The sequence below is a fragment of the Megascapheus bottae genome, chromosome 25, assembly GCF_031878675.1.
Source record: "Megascapheus bottae isolate mThoBot1 chromosome 25, mThoBot2.hap1, whole genome shotgun sequence".
Lineage (NCBI taxonomy): Eukaryota > Metazoa > Chordata > Mammalia > Rodentia > Geomyidae > Megascapheus > Megascapheus bottae.
In genome coordinates, this window is record NC_143533.1 from 15,675,104 (window position 1) to 15,696,515 (window position 21,412).

The 21,412-nt window shown below is 36.7% G+C and overlaps 1 protein-coding gene across 1 annotated transcript in view; it reads left to right on the forward strand.

The window, feature by feature from the left end:
• Nucleotides 1–21,412, forward strand: part of Wdr72 (WD repeat domain 72) — a 176,730-nt gene that overhangs the window by 94,012 nt on the left and 61,306 nt on the right. The window contains exons 16-19 of the mRNA XM_090358381.1: nt 8,562–9,379; nt 12,431–12,522; nt 15,510–15,589; nt 16,636–16,831. Coding sequence (XP_090214507.1) covers nt 8,562–9,379; nt 12,431–12,522; nt 15,510–15,589; nt 16,636–16,831 — 1,186 coding nt within the window. The remainder of the gene's footprint in view (nt 1–8,561; nt 9,380–12,430; nt 12,523–15,509; nt 15,590–16,635; nt 16,832–21,412) is intronic.

The window sequence follows — 21,412 nt, forward strand, 5'->3', positions numbered from 1 at the left end:
ATGAAAGCAATATTAACTTAGAATTTTAGCATTTTCCTTTACATGCTAATTTTAAATTTTATTTTGATTTCACAACTAAGATTCCTAAGAAGTTTATTACTTTTGCAATAGATATAATAGTCTTTAATACATTTAATTTGTATATGTAAAATTCCATGGTAGAAGATCTGGTATTCTTGGAAATACCGTTTCAAATAAATACAGACATTTTAAGTTAGATCAGGGAAATGCATGAATTATTCAATAGAGTAGGGAATTTGCTCTGTTTGCACACAAATATTCTTTTTTGGGGAGGAGTCAGTTGTGGGGCTTGAACCCTGGGCCTGGGTGCTGTCCCTGAGCTCTTCAGCTCAAAACTACCACCCTACCACTTGAACCACAGTGCCACTTTGGCTTTTTCTAGTGGTTAATTGGAGACGAATTTCACGGACTTTATGCCCAGGCTGGTTTTGAACCTGGATCCTCAGATCTCATCCTCCCAAGTAGCTAGGATTACAGGTGTAAGCCACCCCAACAGGCTATATTCTGAGATTCAGGCTAGATATGTGGAGATCTGGGCCCAATGCAGCCTTCCCTCCAAGACTGTTTTGTGCCTGGCCAGACTATAAGGTTGTTACCACCACAGTGAGTCACTCTGGAATAAATCTGATGGGAAGCATGGCCCAGCCAGCACCCATCTTTGTCAGAATTAAAAGCTATAGCACTTGGGGCTTTGAAAACAGCTAAAGAGGGAGAGAATGCTGGAAGGAGTGACACTGATAAAGACATATTATACTCCCAAACTAATATGTTGAACTGTACATACAATAGTTAAGGATTACTTTTTAAAATGAAATTTAAAAAGCAACAACAATGAAGGACTTCAGCTAGAAAGGAGCATGGCCATCTTTTTAGGACAGACAGGAGGAGGGGAAAATCTTCATCCTCATAAACCTCCTTATGCCCTGAAAACCCAAGATGTTTTATTTAGCCTTCTACTGGATAAACAATCAGTTGTTCATAATGGGTTAATTTATGAGTGTATTAATAAGTTTGTTACTGGGATGGGGACCCAGCACAGGTTATACCTCAGTCTTAATAAACCAAGTCATTCTTCTGCCAAAAATGTGTATCTGGTATTTAAGTGAAAATTGTATACAAGTTTTTTAGCATTGAATGAGCTTTGATTTATCATTTAATCTGTTAACAGTTCTTATGCTTTTATTTTCAGCTTGTACTTTCCACTTTAGAATCTGAAGCCAGGCAAAGAGGCAGGCTAAGGGGAGTTTGTTTGTGTTTGTCAGGAGCATGTATCTTGTCAGGAAAAAGAATACTAGTCTTAGGAAAGAGATAAACTGACATGGGACTCTCCATCTGCTAATGGAAATGTGTGTTTTAAGGGAAATAGTAGAGTTCCCAGAACAAGGTGAATCCCAGTGGTAAACAGCCTTCAGAGACAAGAAGGTTAGATAGGTAAAACAGCATTTAAGTTGTACTTTCCATGAAATTTTTATGTGGTTATGTGTATTAAATCAGTTAATGCCTTGATGTATTTGAGGGGGGAAAATGTAAAAGCATTCTCTTTTCCTGGATATCATGTCAGTAATCCATGCAGTCACCTGACTTTTCAGGTATGGTTTATGTTGTAATTTAAGACTTTCCAAAACACAGTGTAGCAGTATTGGTTTTCATGTATCACTAATGGATGAAGGCTGAACTTTAGGAAGAGAGTGCTTGACAGTACTGAGAAGACCCTGACATTTATAGATAGCAAAGAAATCTCTCTCACTCTTCAAACCACAGACCTCTGCTAGCCTAGGTTATTTTTTTTAAGTGTATTCATTCCTAGAACATGAAATAGAAATTTGAGTTGGTCTGTGTGAATTCCATTTTTACATAGGTTATTTTACAGATGTTGGTAAAGAAGTTGCTTTTAGTTAAAAAAAATGGCGATAGTTGGGTGTGATTGCAAATGCCTATAATGTTAGCATTTGGAGGCTAAGGAAAGAAAATTGCAATTTTAAAGCTATGCTGAGCTGTGCAGCAACATCCTGTCTCAGCAAACAAAAATTAAACTGAAGCCAAACACAATTTGGTGGACCTTCTTCTGTATCAGTCCATTTAGCTCAACTCTGGTGAGACTTTTGGTCACAAATCCAGAAATACTGTTTTAGTTCTCCATTGAAAAATCTTTGATGGATGAAGTTACTGAGGACTGTGGGGCAATATGAAGTTATTACTAGCTTATACTTGGTATTCTTATATTTATCCAGTGCGCGCGCGCGCGTGTGTGTGTGTGTGTGTGTGTGTGTGTGTGTGTGTGTGTGTGTTATGCATGCATGTGTGCACTGGTATAGGGGCTAGAACTTGCATTTACCTCTTTTTGCTCAAGGCTGGAACTCTATTACTTAGTCTGTAACTCCACTTTTTTGTGTTGTTGTTTTTGCTGCTTAATTGGAAATAAACAATCTTATTCCAAATTCTAATCCTCAGATCTCAGCTTCCTGAGTAGCTAGAAACATAGGCATGAGCCTTCCCATGCAGGCTCATTTATACACTACTGGTACACAAATGGACATGAAATAACAGAAGTTAATGAGGAATAGTTACTCATATAATGAGGAATAGTTACCTCATATAAGTAGGCCTAGAAAATTCCAACTTATTCAATATTAAGGAAACATGAATCAAACAGTTTTTGAAGCAGCAATCATATCAGATGGAATCACAGTCTTCCAAAATATAAAAGACAGCCACATGCAGAAAATTAAAGATTGATTCCAGCCTATCACAATGCATAAGCATTAACTCAAAATGGAACAAAGATTTAAATATCAGACCTGAAACCCTGAAACTACTTACATGATAGAATAGGAGAGACACTGGAGGCATAGGCCAAAACTTCTTGAACAGACTCCCAGGGTCACAACAGATTGGAGAGAGATTTGGCAAATGGAACTACCTAAAAATAAAAAGTTTCTGTACAGACAAACACATAGCTATTAAAATGTTTAATATCTAATATCTACAGGAAACTCAAGAAACTAATCCCCCCTAAACCCAACAAACCAATCACTAAATGGGTAAGGGAACTAAAGAGAGACATCAAAAGAAAAGGTTAAAATGGCAAAGAAACATATAAGAAAATGCTCATCGTCCATGGTCATAAAGGAAATGCAAATAAAAACAACCCCAATTAGAACGGCCAATATTCTGAACTCAGACAATGCCAAATGCTGACGACGATGTGGAGAAAATAAAGTTATGATCCTGCCTTTTACAAAAGTAAACTTCAGATCTATAACAGTTTTACATATAGATTACTAGAAGAAATTATTTGATAATATTTTGAGTAATTTGCTTATAAAGCACCTATAAATACCAGACGCCAGTGGCACAGGCCTATAATCAAAGCTACTGAAGAATCTGAGATCTGAGAATCAGTGTTCAAAGCCAGCCTGGACACAAAAGTCTGTAAGACTCTTATCTCCAATTAACCATCAGAAAACTGGAAGTGGCGCTGTGGATTCAAATATGACCAACACAAAAAATTAAAAAGAACCTATAAAGAAGACAAAATTTCTAAAAGCTGCATTAAAATATTTTTACTAAAGATCAAATGTATTATAAACATCTTTAATGTAAATGAAAAGCCTAGGGACATGAAATACCTTTGCAGCATATTCATAGAGGATTCATATATTTAATTGTAAAGAGATTCTTGAAAACTAATGAGAAAATGAAGTAGTAAAATAGAAAATTAAGATGAGATTAACACGTAGGTCACCAACAAATTTAAGTAGCTATGAAGTGTTTCTCAATGAAAACTAGCAATGTCAGTTTCATATTAGATTATTAAATAAAATCCCGACAATCACCCGTGTTTACGCCAATGTGTTTTGAAGCAGCATTGCTAGAAAATTCTACGAATCTACTCAAGACCTTAATAGTATATATCACTCTGAGATTCCACTTCAAAGAATTTTAGAGGGAGCCTGGGAAATAGTGACTTATGTACATGTATGTTCAGAGAAGGCATAGAAAACAAGATTTTATTTGCACTCTGTAGAGAAACATCTATCTTCCTCAAAGAAAACTCTTATTCTCTATCTTGCTTGGCATTCCCTAGCAGTTGAGATTTGGAAGGGAAATTATCCAGAATCTGGGCAGTGGCATTGAACACAGATTACCAGCAACCAAGAGCGAATGAGCACTTGCACAGAGTTAGGCTGTACCTGGATGGGGCCATTGGCGCTGACACATTGGTTATGGAGCAGGTTGACTTTTGACAGAACTGTAATTAGATGCTTAACAGGGCTGGTGTCCGGAGACACTTATTTTTCACTTAGGTGACAGTTTCTTAAGTGAATTCCTCTGGTCACATAGAGGTTAGACATGGACTTATGGAAATGTGTAGGACTAATGCCTAATGGCTGCGTTCCAAGTTCCTGAAAACAAAATTGTCTAAGACTCAATAGCTTCCTATATCAGGTAGGACCACCGAACTCTGCATTGACCTTTTCTGGAGATGTGATTAAGTTTGTATTCAGTATGGCAGTATGATAACCTCTCACAAGGTAAATTTTAAATCTGTAATAATTTAATAATGATTAGTCAGGTGAATTAAAAGTATTTAATTGCATAGGTTTTTTTATTTGGGAGGGAGGGCACTTGTCCTGGAGCTTAAACTCAGGGCCTGGGCACTGTCCTTGATACAGTTTGTGCTCAAGTTTAACACTATCATTTGAGCCACAGCACCACTTCAAGCTTTCTCTAAGTAGTTTTTTGGAGATGAAAGTTTCATGGACTTTCCTGCCCAGGAAACCTCAATCCTCAGATCTCTGTCACCTCAGTAGCCATGATTACAGGCGTGAGCCACCAATACTCAGGCATAGTTATTAACTTTTGATAGTATAATGTTTGTGATGGAAATTATAGTAACAGACTTGATTGGGAGAATCTGTTCCGTACATTAGTGCAACCTTTTTTTTTTTTTAAGATTCAAGATAGTATGGTTACTCATTTCAAAGATTTATTCAGAAACTTAATTTAGATTATTTTGCTTTTACTGTCTTCAGTCAATATATAATCAAATGACCATTGGTATGGTATATTGGATTATGATTGACACATTCAATCATCTTATTAGTTTTAGTAGGCTATAGGTACATTTCTGAGAGAGAGGGTTAGGAAGAAAGAACGTTCATCTTAGGATTTTCTCTAAATCTTAGGATTTTCAGTCTACAAGTGACTATTTTACTTCTGTCTTTGCAGGAAGGTTCTCATTTGTTTTCCTTTATAATTGCTTAGGCTAGAACTTCCTTGTGCAGGTCAAAGCCTTTTATATCAAACTCATTAGGGGATCCAATATATTTTGAGAAAGAAGTTTTATCAAAACATGTTGTATACATTTATCAAAACATATTTTTGTCTTGTTCCTGAGCTTAGAGGAAGAGCTCTGGGTTTTTCTGTCCTTAATTATAATAGCTGTTGGTTTTTTAAATAGATGTATTCCATCAGACTGAGTGATATTGTTTTAATTGAGAAAAAGTGTTAAAGCCAGAGGGCTGTGATTCACACATGTAATACTAGCAACTCAGAAACCTGAGATCCAGAGAATTATGGTTCACAGCTAGTGTAGGCAGAAAAGTCCATGGGACTCCATCTCTAATCAGTGAAATGTCAGACTTGAGGTACAGTTCTTCCTATATTGTGGTGCCTTTGGCTTGATTGTTAGGGTGAATTTGACCCCATAACATGAGTTGGAAAGTATTCTCACAGTTTTTGTCTCCCTTGTGTCTCTATGAGGGTCATACCTCATAGGATAAATACTTAGCTGTCAAGGACCTTTGCATATTTTAGATATAATAAATGATACAATTGTTTTATTCTTGGAGGATTTATGGTGGAGAGAGTTCTCTGTAGAAAAGTTGAGAAAAGAAAACACAAACTTGAGAATCCTATCTTGGTTACTTTCTAAATAAGTCACTGTGAAGGTATCTTTTTCCCTTCTGCCTGTCACACTCTTAGTTTATGGAGGAGTCATTGTAGGAAATTTCTAAATGCTTTGTTCTCTAATATAACCGAGTCCCTAATGTGTTTTAGCATCTAGTACTTGTGTTTTTCTCATTATGTAAATATTTTTAGGAAGCCTTATTGCACAAAGTTACAAGTGTGAGAAGATGAGAAACATTTTCCTCAATGGATTATATGCAGTACATTTGTGCTCTGAGCAGGTTGCCTTTTATATCAAACTCAGTAGGGGATCCATTATATTTTGAGAGAGAAGTTTTATCAAAACATGTTGTTAGAAAGTACAACTCCACCTTCAAAGGGAGGAAATAAACCAGTGTTGTTTAACTATTTTGTCTCTTTTGAATCTGGTTGAAAAGGAAGTGTCAGGCACTATACTTAGTGGGAAGAAGGGAAATTTAAATCAATGAACAGTATAAAGGACATACATTTAAAGGTTTTGGACTTTTACCTTCACACCTATTATATTTTTCTTCAGACTTTCAGGTCATTTATTTTTCTTTATTTTTTGTGCATCAGGTTGCTTCAAGTTTGACTTTTCTGTTGCTGACAGTCATTTCATCATTTACTTAGGGTACTTGTTGGGAGAAAAAGAATAATTTCTGTTCGCTCACCGTCTGGGCTCCCACATTACAGACTTTCTGACTCAGTAGGTTTTTTGCAGTCTGTATGGATTTCAGACAAAGAAGGCAGCCCAGTGTGCCTTGTTCTATTCCCCACCTGCTGGTGGAGCTTTCACATGGAGATGTGTCAGCTTTATTTTACTCCTAGCCTTTCCAGAGTTCAGAGGTTGAACTGTGTTGTGCTCTTGCTCTCCTCATTGGAAACAATACCTTTCTTCTGGCTCAACCTGTAATTCCTGGGAGTGGGATTAAAAGTGATGGGATGCTAGGGAAATACCAGCATCTTCTCTACATGCCTAGAGTCTGGGAAGTACATGATGGGACATTCCCAGGTAATCAGAGTACATGCCATGAAGCAACAGGCCAATCACTAACACAGAAATGTTATCAGGTAACATAAAGTTCATATCTAGGCTTCGCACTTCTATATGACCTATGGCATATTAGAGAAAAGTGAAAATGAAAATTGCAAACTAGGCAAAAATTTCTGAAGAAATTGTCCAGGGTGAGCACAAAGAGACAAGAAGAAAAGCATGAAAAGCTTGACCAAATCTCTGATCATTGATCTTGGAGGTGATGGCAGGATAGACAAAATTCTCAAAAAGATGAGTCGTATTATTTCTGACTCATTTGGAGAAAAAAATCTGTATTCACAAGAAACATAGTTTGCTGCAGAATATCAAAGACAGAAAGGATCTAATGGGAAAAAAATAGAAAAGATAGGTGGAGTGACAGACTAGCAGCTGACTTCTCCAGTGAGTGAAAGGAAGCCAGAGACTGCAGAATAATGCCTTCCAAATTCTGTGAGACAGTAAGTCAAGCTAAAACCCTATACTCAGCAAAACTGTCTCAAGAAAAACATTTTACTTAGAGGCCAAACAAAGTTAAAGTTGATTCTCTAAAATGAATATCACAATTGACAAACTTCTAGCAGGACAGAAACGACAGCAACAACAAAAGAAATGAGAAGGGATTCATAGTTGGCCCAGAGTTAAACAACTAATAAACCAGTAATATAGACATTGAAGAAATTAAACATGTTGTAAGCCAGTGGGAGGTAGGAGTCTGGAACTTCAGATAGGTATCAAATGCATGTGAAAGAGTATAAGACTGTAGCAAGACCAAGGGAGGGAAACTTATGTGGCCAGATAGTAAATGTTTTCTCAATGTCATTTAGTGTTCTGTAATAATAGATACACTAATGGGTATTCCTGGTAGTGAAATCACTGAGAAAAAGGCAATTAGCAAGGAAGCCTCTGGATGTCTAGGTAGAAAAACATGAAAATTATTCCCTAACAAAACAAACAAAACATGAAAATCAATTTATGTAAGTTTTACCAAACTGTAAATACTATAAAAATACAAGGAAACATTTGCATTTGTGCTGTTTTATGGTATTTTTTTCCTTAAAGGAAGACACAACATGTACAATCTGTAAAGTAAGAGTTTCATGAAAGAATATTGAAAGATAAGCTGTGCCCATCATTAAACACTTCTTATGGCTATGTATATCGTTCTGTGATAGATCTTTGACCTTTCCTATATACAGAGAAGAATTGGATACAAGATTTTTCTTTTCTGTATTTCTGCACGTACTATAATAGGAAGATGTGAGTGTATTTCAGAGGATATAAATCTTGTTCCATCTTCCAGAGGCCTAGTTCAAATCTCTTTAGCAAGTAAAACCCTTAGGAAAAACAGAAAAGTTTTTAATAACACTAGATTGTAGAATATGTAGAGAGGACTGTTTATGGTAAAAGCAAAACCAGCTGACCCATTTGTTCTTAGCTGATCTCAGCATTACTTGCTTTTAAGTGTAACTCAGTATTTTCTTTGTATATCACTTTGGCTTTGTGGAGTGTTTAATACAATAGCTTAAAAGAAACAAAACTAGAATTCTGACACTGAGATCCTTTCCCTCTGTAGGTTAAGGATACCAAGCCTTTTCCAAGACCTTTTAATGTCTTGCCTGTGAAAACAAAATGGAGCAGTATTGGCTTTCATATTCTTCTCTTCAACCTGGAAAACCTTGTTGAACTTCTGCTGCCAACTCCACTTGGTGACACTGACTCTTCCAGTTCCTTCTACGGTAGTGACATCCTGAGGCGGGCCAAGAGTACAGTAGAGAAGACAACACTGACAATAAAAAGAAGTAAAGCTTCCTGCAGTTCACTCCAGGCTGAGACACAGGCCAAGCCTACGAGTGACAGCCCTGCTCAGGGAGATAATACCCTCAAATTATCTGAAGAAAATGATTGCATTAAAAGGCAGAAAAAAATGAAGAACTCCAAGAAGACAAATCCACAGCCATCAAGAAGAGTTGATGTTAAGGTCACAGTTGAAGCAGCAAAATTGTTTCTGTCCTGCCTGTTGCCCTGGGGAGTGGATAAAGAATTAGACAACCTGTGCATCCGACATCTCCATATCTTCAAGCTTCAGGGCCCCGTGTCTGTGGGACTTGCGGCCACTGAAGACTTCTTCTCACTCATGCTGCCAGGCTGGGACTTACGCAGCTCGGAAATGAAGAATGAGCATTCCAGAGTAAATTTGTTTTCCAGAAAAGTTTTGGATTTATCCAGTAAATACACAGCCACTGTTCCAAACCAGGTCACAGCACTAAGAGGATGGGACAATAATTATGAGTCTTGGTCAGAGTCAAATACGATAGTGTATTTGTTGAGCAGACTATTTTTAGTTAACCAATTAGTTGACCTGCCTTTGGAATTGGCCTGTGAAATTGAGAGGTAAGATATGCCTAGAGATTATGACTATACTACTTAAGGACATGAAAAAAAAAGCTGTTATTTCTGTATCCTGCTATCTAGTCTTCCTTCTTCCTAATGGGTGGGGGAGTTGCACAGCTTATTTATTTGTTTTGTTGGTCTTGGGGCTTGAACTCTGGGCCTGGGTGGTGTCCCTGAGCTCTTCAGCTCAAGGTTTGTACTCTACCACTTTGAGCCATAACACCACTACAGGACTTGTTTAAAATATGAAAACTTTAGTTTGGGAAGTTTCTGTTGTTGGAGGACAATTTGGCAGGACATCTAAATGCTTTAAAGTTTGTTCATTCAACAGATATCCATTGTTCTCTTAATAGTGTTCAGAGAGTCTTAGTGCTAAATGCTAACCACTAGAGCTATAACAAATCTAGAAATGCATTATATATTCTATAAGTTAATTATAAACAAGGAATACTTAATTGCTTATGTTGATATAGGTCATCACAAAAAGGAAAGTTGGAATTTTTACATCTCGAGTCATGCCACTGAGCTTATATTTTGGCAGGAGTATGTGTGTGTGTGCCTGCTGGTCTAGGCACTGTCCCTGAGCTTTTGTGTTCCATGTTAGCATACTACCTCTTGAGTCACAGCTCCACTTCTGGCTTTTTGGTTGTTAATTGGAGATAAGAATCTCATGGACTTTCTTGCCTATGCTGGCTTAAATCCACAGTCTTCAGATCTCAGCCTCCTGAGTAGCTAGGATTACAGGTGTGAGCCACTGATACCCAGCTTGACATACTTTTTAATGGCACCTGTCTAGTATGTCATTATAGAAAGTACAGTTTCATAGTAATAACTATTTTTGAAGTGTTTAATTTTGGCTAGTCACTTGTATAATCCCTTTACCTATCTAGCAACATGGATGACAGAACTGTTAAACATATACTATATTTTGCAGATATTTTGGTAGTTGTATAAATGAGGATACTAAGGTTGTAGACAGAAAGTATAAAACCTAATTTAACTCCTAAGCAGCTAAGACTGAATACCAACCCAGTTCCAGAGTATGATTAACTACTAGCCTCAATTCTCTGTTTCTTTGCCCAATGATAAATCACTATTTAGTTTTCCACAGTTTGATCTTACAGGATCAAAGTCAGTTCCCCAAATGCTTATTTATTGAACCTTTATCCTTACCTGTGACCTACAGAAGATATAGAAAATAAACTTAAGGTTTGGGTAGCAATGCATTCAGATGATTAAAATATTGCATATGAAACAAATAGAAAACAGAAATTAAAAAAAGATAAGACATATATTTGTAGTATACATAAATAGTGCAGATGATAGGAAGCAGAGAAAAGCATCCTTGTGTGTTGGAGAGGCTTTTAGAAGAGACACTGTTGGCTTCACCCATTCCTGGGAGGTAGATGGTGGACAACCTTTCTATTCTTTGGCAAGAGCTCAGTTCACAAAGTAGCTCTCCAGGCATTGAATAGACTTCCTGTGCTCATAAAGTCTGGTGGAACAACAAAAAGATTCCATAGTCCTTAGTGTTAGCTTCTTTCTGTCATAACATTTCTGTAACATAGGGCTTTTCATGTTCAGTTTGTAAGGTCTAACAATAAGAATACAGTGCCTGGTTAATTTCTGTGGCTCTTTAGACAGTTTCCCTACTTTTTGTTTAAATGTCCAAGTATATAGTTTCAGAAAAATCTCAGATAACAAACACACACACACCACAAAAGTATGGTAGGAAAAAAAATACGCAATCAATATGGCACATAAAAGACAAGGGTTGAATCCTGGTTTTGTTGTCACACTAGCCGTGTGCCTGTGGGCTAAGAATTTCATCTCTCTGGAGCTTGCTGCATTTACAAAATGAGCTAAATGGGATAGGTCAGTATAAGATTGCTCAGTTCCTAAAAACCCAAATGCTAACAAATGTTGTCTGCTTAAATATGACCCCACAGAGGAGAATTATTTGTCAATTTGTTTCTGACCCTGGAGCAGAGGATGGAGAGGTAGACTGGTGCCCTGCGGGAGAGCTTACAGATTTTCCAGATGCTTTTCCTGAGATAGTGTTTAAATTGTCGCAAACGTAGTCTTTCTTTGAAACATTTCCTTCAGACATTCTAGAATGGGAATGGAGGTGCCAGCATTGCACTGTTCCTCTCAATCACTCACTCTCAAGCTGATTTATTTTCAGACCTTTTATTTCATTTAATATATTTTTGAGAAATAAAAATAGTGTGTATTGGATTTGTCACACAAAATTCTTCCAGCAAACTGAATTATCTTAGTATAAAAGCATATTGTTGTGAAGATGGAGAATCCCTGAATGCTTAAAATAGGGCACATGGCTTCCTGAATTTTAAGAAAATCACTACCCTACCTGCCTGCCCACAGAATATCCCCAATGGTGTTTGATGACTCCTATGATGGAAATACTGGCCCAGAAAAAAATCTAATGTCACCTGGGGAGAAGCCTTTGACAGATATCAAAACTTAAGGTCTAGTGTAACGACACATGCCTGTAATTCCAACTAAGGAGGCAGAGTTCACAAGAATCGTGGCTCAAGCAGTCTGAACAAAAAGTACCTTAGCAAATAAGCTGTACCTGGAGGGGTATACCTGCCATCTAAGACGCTGAGAAGTCAGAGATAGGAGGCTCATGTTCTGAGCCCAGACAAAAGTGTATAACCCTAGGTAAAAACAACAACAACAACAACAACAACAACAAAACCCAAAACAAAACTAAATGGTCTCTGAACCTGAGTTACATATATTTTTTTAATGGTGGTAATATTCAGAAGTCTTCTTCTAAAGAGTTAGACACAGTTAATTCCAGAAACGTAAATTTTTTTTTGCCATTCAGTTGGGAGTTAAATTTTAGGTGGTTGGTTGAAGGGGCTCGAGAGAAGTGGTGAATGTGGAAGGTAATGCTTATAAAGAAACCAGGTCTCATTCCTGAAGTTGCTAATCAGGAATGACCTATATCTGCAGCTTGTTTCCTTGATATATTTTTTTTCAGGCTTTTGAAACAATCTCTTTTTAATCATTTTGTTTCAACAGATCCTTCAAAACAGAATCTTTACATAATAAGATGAAAAGTCCCGGGAGTGATAGTTCAAATTTTTCCAGCTTCTATGGTTACTTAAGAAATGGTAAGCCAGTTATACACACAGATATGATCTAACTTGTTTTTTTACCCCCTGTGGCCAAAAATCGTATCTCTGTAATTAGATAGAAATGTTTAAAGTGAGTAACATCCTTTAAAAAAGAAATGATATATTTCAAACAAACTTTAAAAAAATGCCTGAAACATCTGAAACTTTTTAGTAAATGAAATATTGGACTATTTAATTGAGGTTTTAAAAAGATTTTTGAGAATTTTATAGAGCCAAATCCTGAAGAACCACATACTACTATGCGGCGCTTATTTTAAAGGATTGACAGGAACCTGATGCCCTTCTGTAAGCAGAAATAGTGATTGAGTAATATTGGCGAGCCTGGGATGTTTTTATCTATCCCCTGAAGTTGCAATTAATTCCTTAACTCACTGACATTGCCAAGAAAAGTTGGCTCTCATTTTCTATCTCATATTAAAATTTTAACATCACATTAAAGTATGCTCTGAAGTGCCCCATGGTGCCAGTAAGTAGTTACAGTTGAAACCAATCTTTAGCTTTGATGGTTGAGTCCCCAGGTCAACAAGATGAGAGTGAAAGAGAGAGATCAAAAGATAGTTTTCTCTTTCCTTCTGTGCCTGTGAAGAAATGGGAACTATGACTTCAAAATCACTGTGCTGTCATATATGTTTCATGCCCTGCATTTGGTTATGTCAAATTCATTGTACATACTTCATGGTTTTCTCATCTATTCCTGTTGTAGTCTTTATTTACATTATATCCAGTTGTTCCTAGCACATTTTCCTTGATTATAAAGATGATAAAACAAAGTCAATTATATAACATATAATGGAGGGGGTAGGGGAAGGAAATAGGGACAAAAACATGAGAAGGGGTATCAATGTGTGAGAAGTAATGCATCTACTACCTAGTGAATGTAACTGTAACCTCTATACATTATTCCAACAATAAAAATTTTAAAAAAAATCATAGGTTACTATCTCAAATAAGAATATAATCAAAAGTATCTTGGAAAAATGCTAATTTAAATAGTTGATACCAGAATGGGAATGTATGCTAACATACTAATTTAAATAGTTGTAATAGCAATTTTCCTGCCAGCAAAATCCCTCTTTATTCTTCCCTATAAAACACCTAGGATCTGATACCTAGATAATACACATTAGTCATCAAGGAGCCTTAATTCATGGACTTGTCTTTTGGGAGATAATGTGTATATTTTTAATGAATGTAAAAGCTCTTAATAAATGCTTTTTTTGAGTGAGGAACTTCCCGGAATTCTGTGGATCAATTTGAATAAAATGAACCCTCCCTCACTCTTAGCATTTCCACTGAACATTACGATAAAGGCAGGAAGGACAATCAAGAGGGAAAATGTAAACCATACATAGCAAAAGAAGCCAAACTGAAGCATTTGTGCTTGGCCTATTCATCAGATTGGAATCAGATTGTAAGGGCAAATCAAAGGAAATCTTTTATTTGGTTTCATACATGATAGGTATTCAACCCTGGCAGGAATGAATTTCAGGAGCTATCTATGTAAGAAACTCCATATCTTAGCTATGGTAAATAGTGCTGCAATGAACATCATTGTGCTAGTGGCTTTAGTATGTCCTTGTTTCTGGACTTTCAGGTAAATGCCAAGGAATGGGATTGCTGGGTCATAGGGGAGCTCTATGTTTAGTCTTTTGAGGAATCACCATATTGCTTTCCAGAGTGGATGAATGAGTTTACACTTCTACCAACCGTGTAGTAGTGATCCCTCCTGGTCACATCCCCACCAGCATCTGTTGTAACTAGAGTTCTTGATCAAGGCCATTCTAACTGGAGTGAGGTGGAATGTCAAAGTTGTTTTGATTTGCATATCTCTTATGGCCAGAGATGTTGAGCATTTCTTCATGTGTCCAGATTTCTCTTCAGAGAAATCTCTCTTTAAGTCTTTAGCCCACCTATTAATAGGATGATTGTTTCTTTGAGGAATTATTTTTGAGAAATTCAATTTTTTTAGCTGTTGATATATTTTAGATATGAGGCCTTTGTCTGTTATATGACTAGTGAAGACGTTCTCCCACTCTGGGCTTTCTATTTAACTTACTAGCTATGCCCTTTCCCATATAGAAGCTCTGCAGTTTAATGCAGTTCCATTTGTCCAAACTTTATTTAATTTGTTATGTCTCTGGGTCTTTATTAAAAAGTTTCAGCCTGTGCCAAGGAGACCTAGTGTATCTCCTATTCCTTTGTGTAAAGTTTTGAGGGTATCTGCTTTTCACCTCAAGGTCTTTGATCCATTTGGAATTAATTCTGGTGCAGGGTGACATATAAGGGTCTAACTTTAGTCTTCTAGAGGTGCTTAACCAATTTTGCCAGCACCATTGGAGTGTAAGGAATCTTGATCCGTGTCACCTCTTGTACCATCTTTCTTCATTTCGCAAACCCACCTCTACCTTCAATTTTTTTGCCCGTCCTGGGCTTGAGCTCAGGGTCTAAGCCCTGTCCTTGAACTTCCTCAAGGCTAGAGCTCTACCACTTGAGACCCAGCACAACTTCTGGCTTTTTTCTATGTATGTGGTATAGAGGAATCAAACCCGGGTCTTCATGCATGCTAGGCAAGCACTCTACCACTAGGCCAAACTCCCGGCCCTCTACCCTCAATTTTTATCTAGTACACATTAAATATAATGACTTTTCCCCTACTCTTCTTCTATTCATGTGCCTTTATGTATAACACTGCCCCCCATGTTTCTACTTCCTGGTATTTATGTTGTCAAACAGTTTTTTGTTCTCAGAAGTTTCACAATTGGACTCATCCCCTAAGTATACCATCCTTTAGTCAGTTTATTGGTACATATATACATATGCAATTATGTATGTTTGTATAGTAGAACCAACTTCCACATGTTGTAAAAAAGCAGGCTTCCAGATGATTCTAAGTCCATCTTAAGGACCATTGACCTTCACCATTTTTAATTCTCAAGATGTATATGTGTTCTATGTGTTTCTAGGTAAGAATGACTCTGGTATACCTGAGGCTGATCTTTCACTTTTGAAGCTGATCTCCTGCTGGCGAGACCAATCTGTGCAGGTATGACACAGTCCACATTTGTATTGTTACTGGAGAACTTTCCTGCTCAGAAGTGATAATCCAATGTGAGGGAAGCCATGAGCCTAATGGCATATAGCTGAACTAACTAAACTGCAGGCTGTCCCACAGTCTGGCTGTATTGTGGTCTAAAGCTGTCCACCTTGATTTACAGGCATGGGCAGAACAGTTCCATACAGTATTATGTTGTTGAAAGCTCTCAGCTTAACTTCTCTCATTATCAAAGATTTCATTTATAAGTGAGCCCGTAAGTGTCAAAACATTTGTGTCTTTTCCAAAGGTTGCATTTAGACCAGGCACTGGTGGCTCACACCTCCTATAATATTTTCTAACTACTCAAGAGGCTGAGATTTGAAGATTATGGTTGAAAGCCCGCCTGGACAAGAAAGTCCATGAGCTCTTATCTTCAATTAACCACCAAAAAGCTGGAAATGGAGCTTTTGCTCAAGTGGTAGAACACCAGTCATGAGTGAAAAAGCTAAAGGACAACATCCACGCCCCTTGCGTTCAAGCCCCAGTACTCATACACACTCTCTCTCTATATTCACACAAGCACACGAAGGTTGCACTTATTGTTACTATTAACAGTTGAATCAAAAACTCCAATGTCTATGTTTTGACACACAGTCTTGTCTTCCTTGATGAGATGAGATCTGGAGGAACAGGATTCAAACCCAGCCCAGCAGGAAAGTCCACAGGGCTCTGTCTCTAAAAATAACCAGCAAAAAGCTAGCTGGAGGTGTGGCTCATGTAATAGAGTGTCAACCAAGCAGGCATAACCAAGTTCAAACTTGGGAAGAAAAAGACTTAAAAGCCTCCTGGGAACTGTATTTTCAAAATAAAAATTTCTGTTTTTACTGCCCACATTTCAGTTGTTTCAGGTGTTACTTCTAGCAGTGCGGGACAGTGATATTTCTAAAAAGTCAGTTCAAACCAAAATTCTGATATTCGGATTTTTTTTCTTTTAGGACTCTTACCAGTTTCTAGTATTACTAAAAATAATTCCTTGAAAAAAATAATTTTTGCAGGTAACTGAAGCAATACAAGCAGTTCTTTTGGCTGAAGTTCGACAGCACATGAAGAGTCTGATTAAGACTCCAATCAGGAGTCAACCAGTGTCCATAGAAGAGAGCAGCAGCTGTTTGATGACACTGGTCCCAGCCAGGGTGGAACAGGCTGAAGAAGTGGCATTACAGTGTATGACAAACAGTTCCCCCTCACAGAGTAAGTACAAAATCTGTTAGATTGCTCTTTCAACAGACTTTCTTTTTTACAACTTAGAGTATGTTTGAGAATATTAATTGACAATAGATCATTTATGCCAGATCCAAGCCAAGTAAGTGTCCTGTTTCTGATATATTTGGCTATCAATTTCCTCTGTGAATTGTAACATTTTAAAGAACTTAAAAGAGATTCTATTTCAATCACAAATACTTTCTTGAACAAAAGTACATATTTTACACAACTATGTTTTGAAGGTAAATTATTTAAAAAGACAGGAATAACAGAAATCAGGCAAATATATATGTATATATATTTGTATTTGTATAAGTAGCCCCTAATAATAAGTGCTAATTTTTCATTTTAGACCTTCTTAGTAGCCATATACAAATTTTTCTTATTTGGAAACATGAAATACAAAGAAAATTTATAATTGCTTTTATATTTGTACTATTTGATTTTATAACACATTTTATCTACACAAGAATAATGTTCATGGTTGTTGGCTAATGACTGGAACTGTAAATTTATACCACAAATTCGTGGGTGTACCAGTGGCTCATGCCTGTGAAAGTGAAACTTTAAATGAGTTTTGCTGTCACACGACCTATTCATGTTTAAAGTTTCACCAGATTGGGGCCAGTTCTTTCCTGTTGATTCGTGGGCATAAGGACAGTAGAGAACTCTTGATGTAATTATCTATGGCTATACCTGCTTAGATTTTTAAGTTTGGCATCCACTGTGATTTGATTGGTTTTGAACCATCCTTTCTTTACCAATCGTAAAAGAAAATTTGGATTGTTGTGTGATAACAACTGAGATGTCACAACATTAAAGTTATTACATATACTAGTGGATGAAATTCAGAGTATTTTAAAACAGTGATCACATAGTCACGAAATATTGAACATGTATTTTCTCAAGAAGTACTACTTGCAGGAAAATATTCACTCCAACTGTAATTAAATGAAAATGCAGAGCAGGTATGGAAAGGGGCTCCCTTAGGTAACATTATTAAGTTACTATCAGCTTTCTTATTTTTCCCACTATTCAGAAGAAATTAGTAAAGTTACAGGAGATGGTTTTAGACCTTCGAGTGGTCTACAGTATGTAATGATATCTTTTTTAAAAAGGATAAAAGCTGCTTTCTTTATTCCAAGTGTGCAGAGATAAGATTTAAGATGTTGTAGGGCTGTGATGATGCCTCAAGGCTCAGTACTCCTGTAGCATGTGATGTTTCACTAACCTTGCTTATTTGTGCTTTCCACAAATAAGCTCTTCCACCCTCAGCTTTCTCTTCAGTTTCTCTCTCTTTTGTATTCTTGGTGATGTATCATATTTGTGAATCCTTTAGAAAATGATGATGGTTTTGTTATGTATAGATAACACAGAAGCTTTCTTTGTGCTGAAGTGGAATATAATGGGTTTATTTAGGGTAGTATGGTAATAATAGATCATAAGAAAAATAATACCAACAAATATCAACTTATTAACACCCTCCAACACTGTGTAAAGAACTTGGGATGCTATTTCACTTTTTACTTTAGTTGTTACTCAATAGGCTTGAGCCCTAGGACTCTGGCTCCCACACATGAATCCTTAGTTCAAATGAGCTCACAGTTTTTGTTTGTTTTTTTTTAATTCAATTTTATTGTAAAGGTGCTGTACAGAGGGGTTACAGTTACACGTAAGGTAACGAGTATATTTCTTGTCACACATTGTTCCCCCCTTTCTTGTTTGTCTCCCACTTTCCTTCTTCTACCCAGACTCTTCCCTGGCCCTGTTGTAAAGTTCATTCCAACATAGTGTTTAATGAGGATCGCTGTTGCATTGGTTCACCCTTTGTCCTTTGCCTGGCTGTTTTCTTATTTCCCTTCCTCTCCTCAAATCAGATAAACGTATATACAAGATACAAGGCACCAAAATCAAAAACAGTGACAATAGCAGATAGACCAAAGCGGCAGGGGGAATGAAAGAAAAAAAATGACTTCACATAATGCACAACTGTTAAAAATACAATGAAGAAAAACCTCTTATTTTCATATCTTGGAGACCATTTTGATTATTAGTATCATCTTAAATAGTCATCTGTACACAGCTATTGTTTTTCTGTGATCCTCTGCTAGGACTGTCCTAGATATATACAATTTATTACAAATGAGGGAAACCATGAGGCCTATGTTGGTTTGGGTCTGACTTACTTCACTTACTATGATCCGATTCTTTCCATTTCCTTATGAATGGAGCAATGCCATTCTTTCTGATGGAAGCATAGAATTCCACTACGTATATATTCCACATTTTCTTGATCCATTAACCTACTGAGGGCCATCTGGGTTGGTTACATATCTTAGTTGTGGTAAATAATGCTGCAATGAATATAGTTGTGTTGGTAGTTTTAGTGTGGCCTTGTTTGTGTTCATTTGGGTAAATGCCCAGGAATGGGACTGCTGGATTATAGAGTAGTTAAATGTATAGTTGTTTGAGAAACCTCCATATTGCTTTGCAGAATGGTTGAACAAGTTTACATTCCTGACAACAGTGTAGTAGTTTTCCCTTTTGGCCATATCTCCTCCAGCTCCCACTATTTCTTTGTTTTCTTGAGCATGGCTATTCTAACTGGTGTGAGGTGGAATCTCAATGTGGTTTTGATTTGCATTTCTTTTATAGCAAGAGATGTTGAACATTTCTTCATGTGTCTATTGTCCATTCTTATTTCCTCTCCAGAAATGTCTCTTTTTTAACTCTTTATCCTGCTTATTAATGGGGTGGTTGTTTCTTTGAGGATTTTTTTTCGGGGGGGGGGGTTAATTTCTTACTGTTTTTTTTAAATGTCCATGTTTGTAGACATGACGTTTCCAGGTGTGACCCCAAAGAAGTATTTTCTGAGAAAGATAGATTACTCTGCTTCTACCTAGGTTTTTTGTTGCTTTTAGAACCTTTTTATATTTGACATTGACATACTGAATATGTATGTCCTTCACCCTCATTGAAAACTGAGTGAAAATAATGGTAACACACCTAGTGTATCACTACTGCAGACACTCACGTGCAATTTGTGGTGAGACTCTCACACTTGGATGTGTATTTCCTGTGGCTATTCTAATTTCTAAGTGAACCATTTCTAAGTGGCTCAAGACAAACTGTGTCTCACTTACCCAGATTCTCAAAATAGAAATGTAGATCCAGATGTGCTCTTCTTAGGTACTCTATTAACACATGTTCATTGAACCAGTTAACTTGTTTCTTGGTGACATTTCCATCCATGCATTCCAGGAATTTATCTTAAACAGTGTACTCCTACTTTGTAAGTTGTATTCTTAATACTGGCACTAAATGAGCTTGATCTAAAAATTGAATAATTTATTGACTGATCTTTCTTGGACTCTGCTTCTCTCCTAAATCATATTACCAGAGAAAAAATGCAGAATTCTCAGTCATTGTCTCAGCCTCTCCCTAAAGACAGTCTCCAAGCTACTAGAACTATTTGTATAAGATATGATTGGAAAGTATTGAGTAATATGAGTTGAAGCATGTGTGTTGGAACTCTACAGTTGTGTGTCTTAGCTGTTTTTTAGTGTTTTCACTTGTTTCCTGCATGTATTATATCTGAGGTCTTAATACATGTGTATCAGTAAGTTTTAAAATTACTGTTAAATACTTGTACAAAAAGGTGACAATTCCAGATGTTGGGTTTATGTATATACTGCTTCTTAGTCAGTGTCATCTCTTCATTCTCCTGCATTTCCCCCTCCTGTACCTATCCTGTAGTAATATAGTTCATTTTATATAATATACATTAAATATAATTTTGTGTATCAATGTTTTGAGTAGAATTTCATTTTCATTTTTGTGTCTTTTAGTAAGAAATTACAAAATTAATATGCTTCAGAATTGTGACTTTTAAAACAGCAATAGTTTGTGTTATTAAAATGCATTTAAAAGGTGGCTCCCTTTTAAAAAATGTTATTATAAATGTGATATACAGAGGGGTTACAGTTACATAAGTCAGGGAAAGAGGACATTTCTTTTTGGGCAGTATCACCCCTTCTTTTCCTCTCTTCCAGTTCTTCCCTTTACTTTTCTCTGGAATGCCATGGAGTCCAAATTATTGTATTAAATTAGAGGATGGTAGATAAAACTGTCCCTTTGAAATTATTGGTTGAATGTAAATGGTGAATACTAGAAATGTAGGATATTTATATGTGATTTAGTAGAGCTGTATTTGTCTATCCTAGTTGGAAGGGGTATCGTTGGGATATAGGAAGAGTGGAAGCAATTGAAGACCTTATGTTTATAGACTGAATTGTCAATAGGCAGTCTTATTTACAATACCTAGATGCTCACGTGTCAGCTGAAGACTGACATAACAAGCAAGTGCATTATTCTGTGCCAGGCTTCTATTACATATTTTAAAAAAACTGGTAGTGATGTGAGCTTAATGTATCTTATTTTTTACTCCTCACCCAAGTGACAGAGAAGGTTCATCTTCTCCCTTGTGTCTACATAAACTCTTCTGAACTTCACTGCTCTTCTCCTGTGTCATCTCACACACTGCACTGCCTTGGTGAGACTGATGGAATT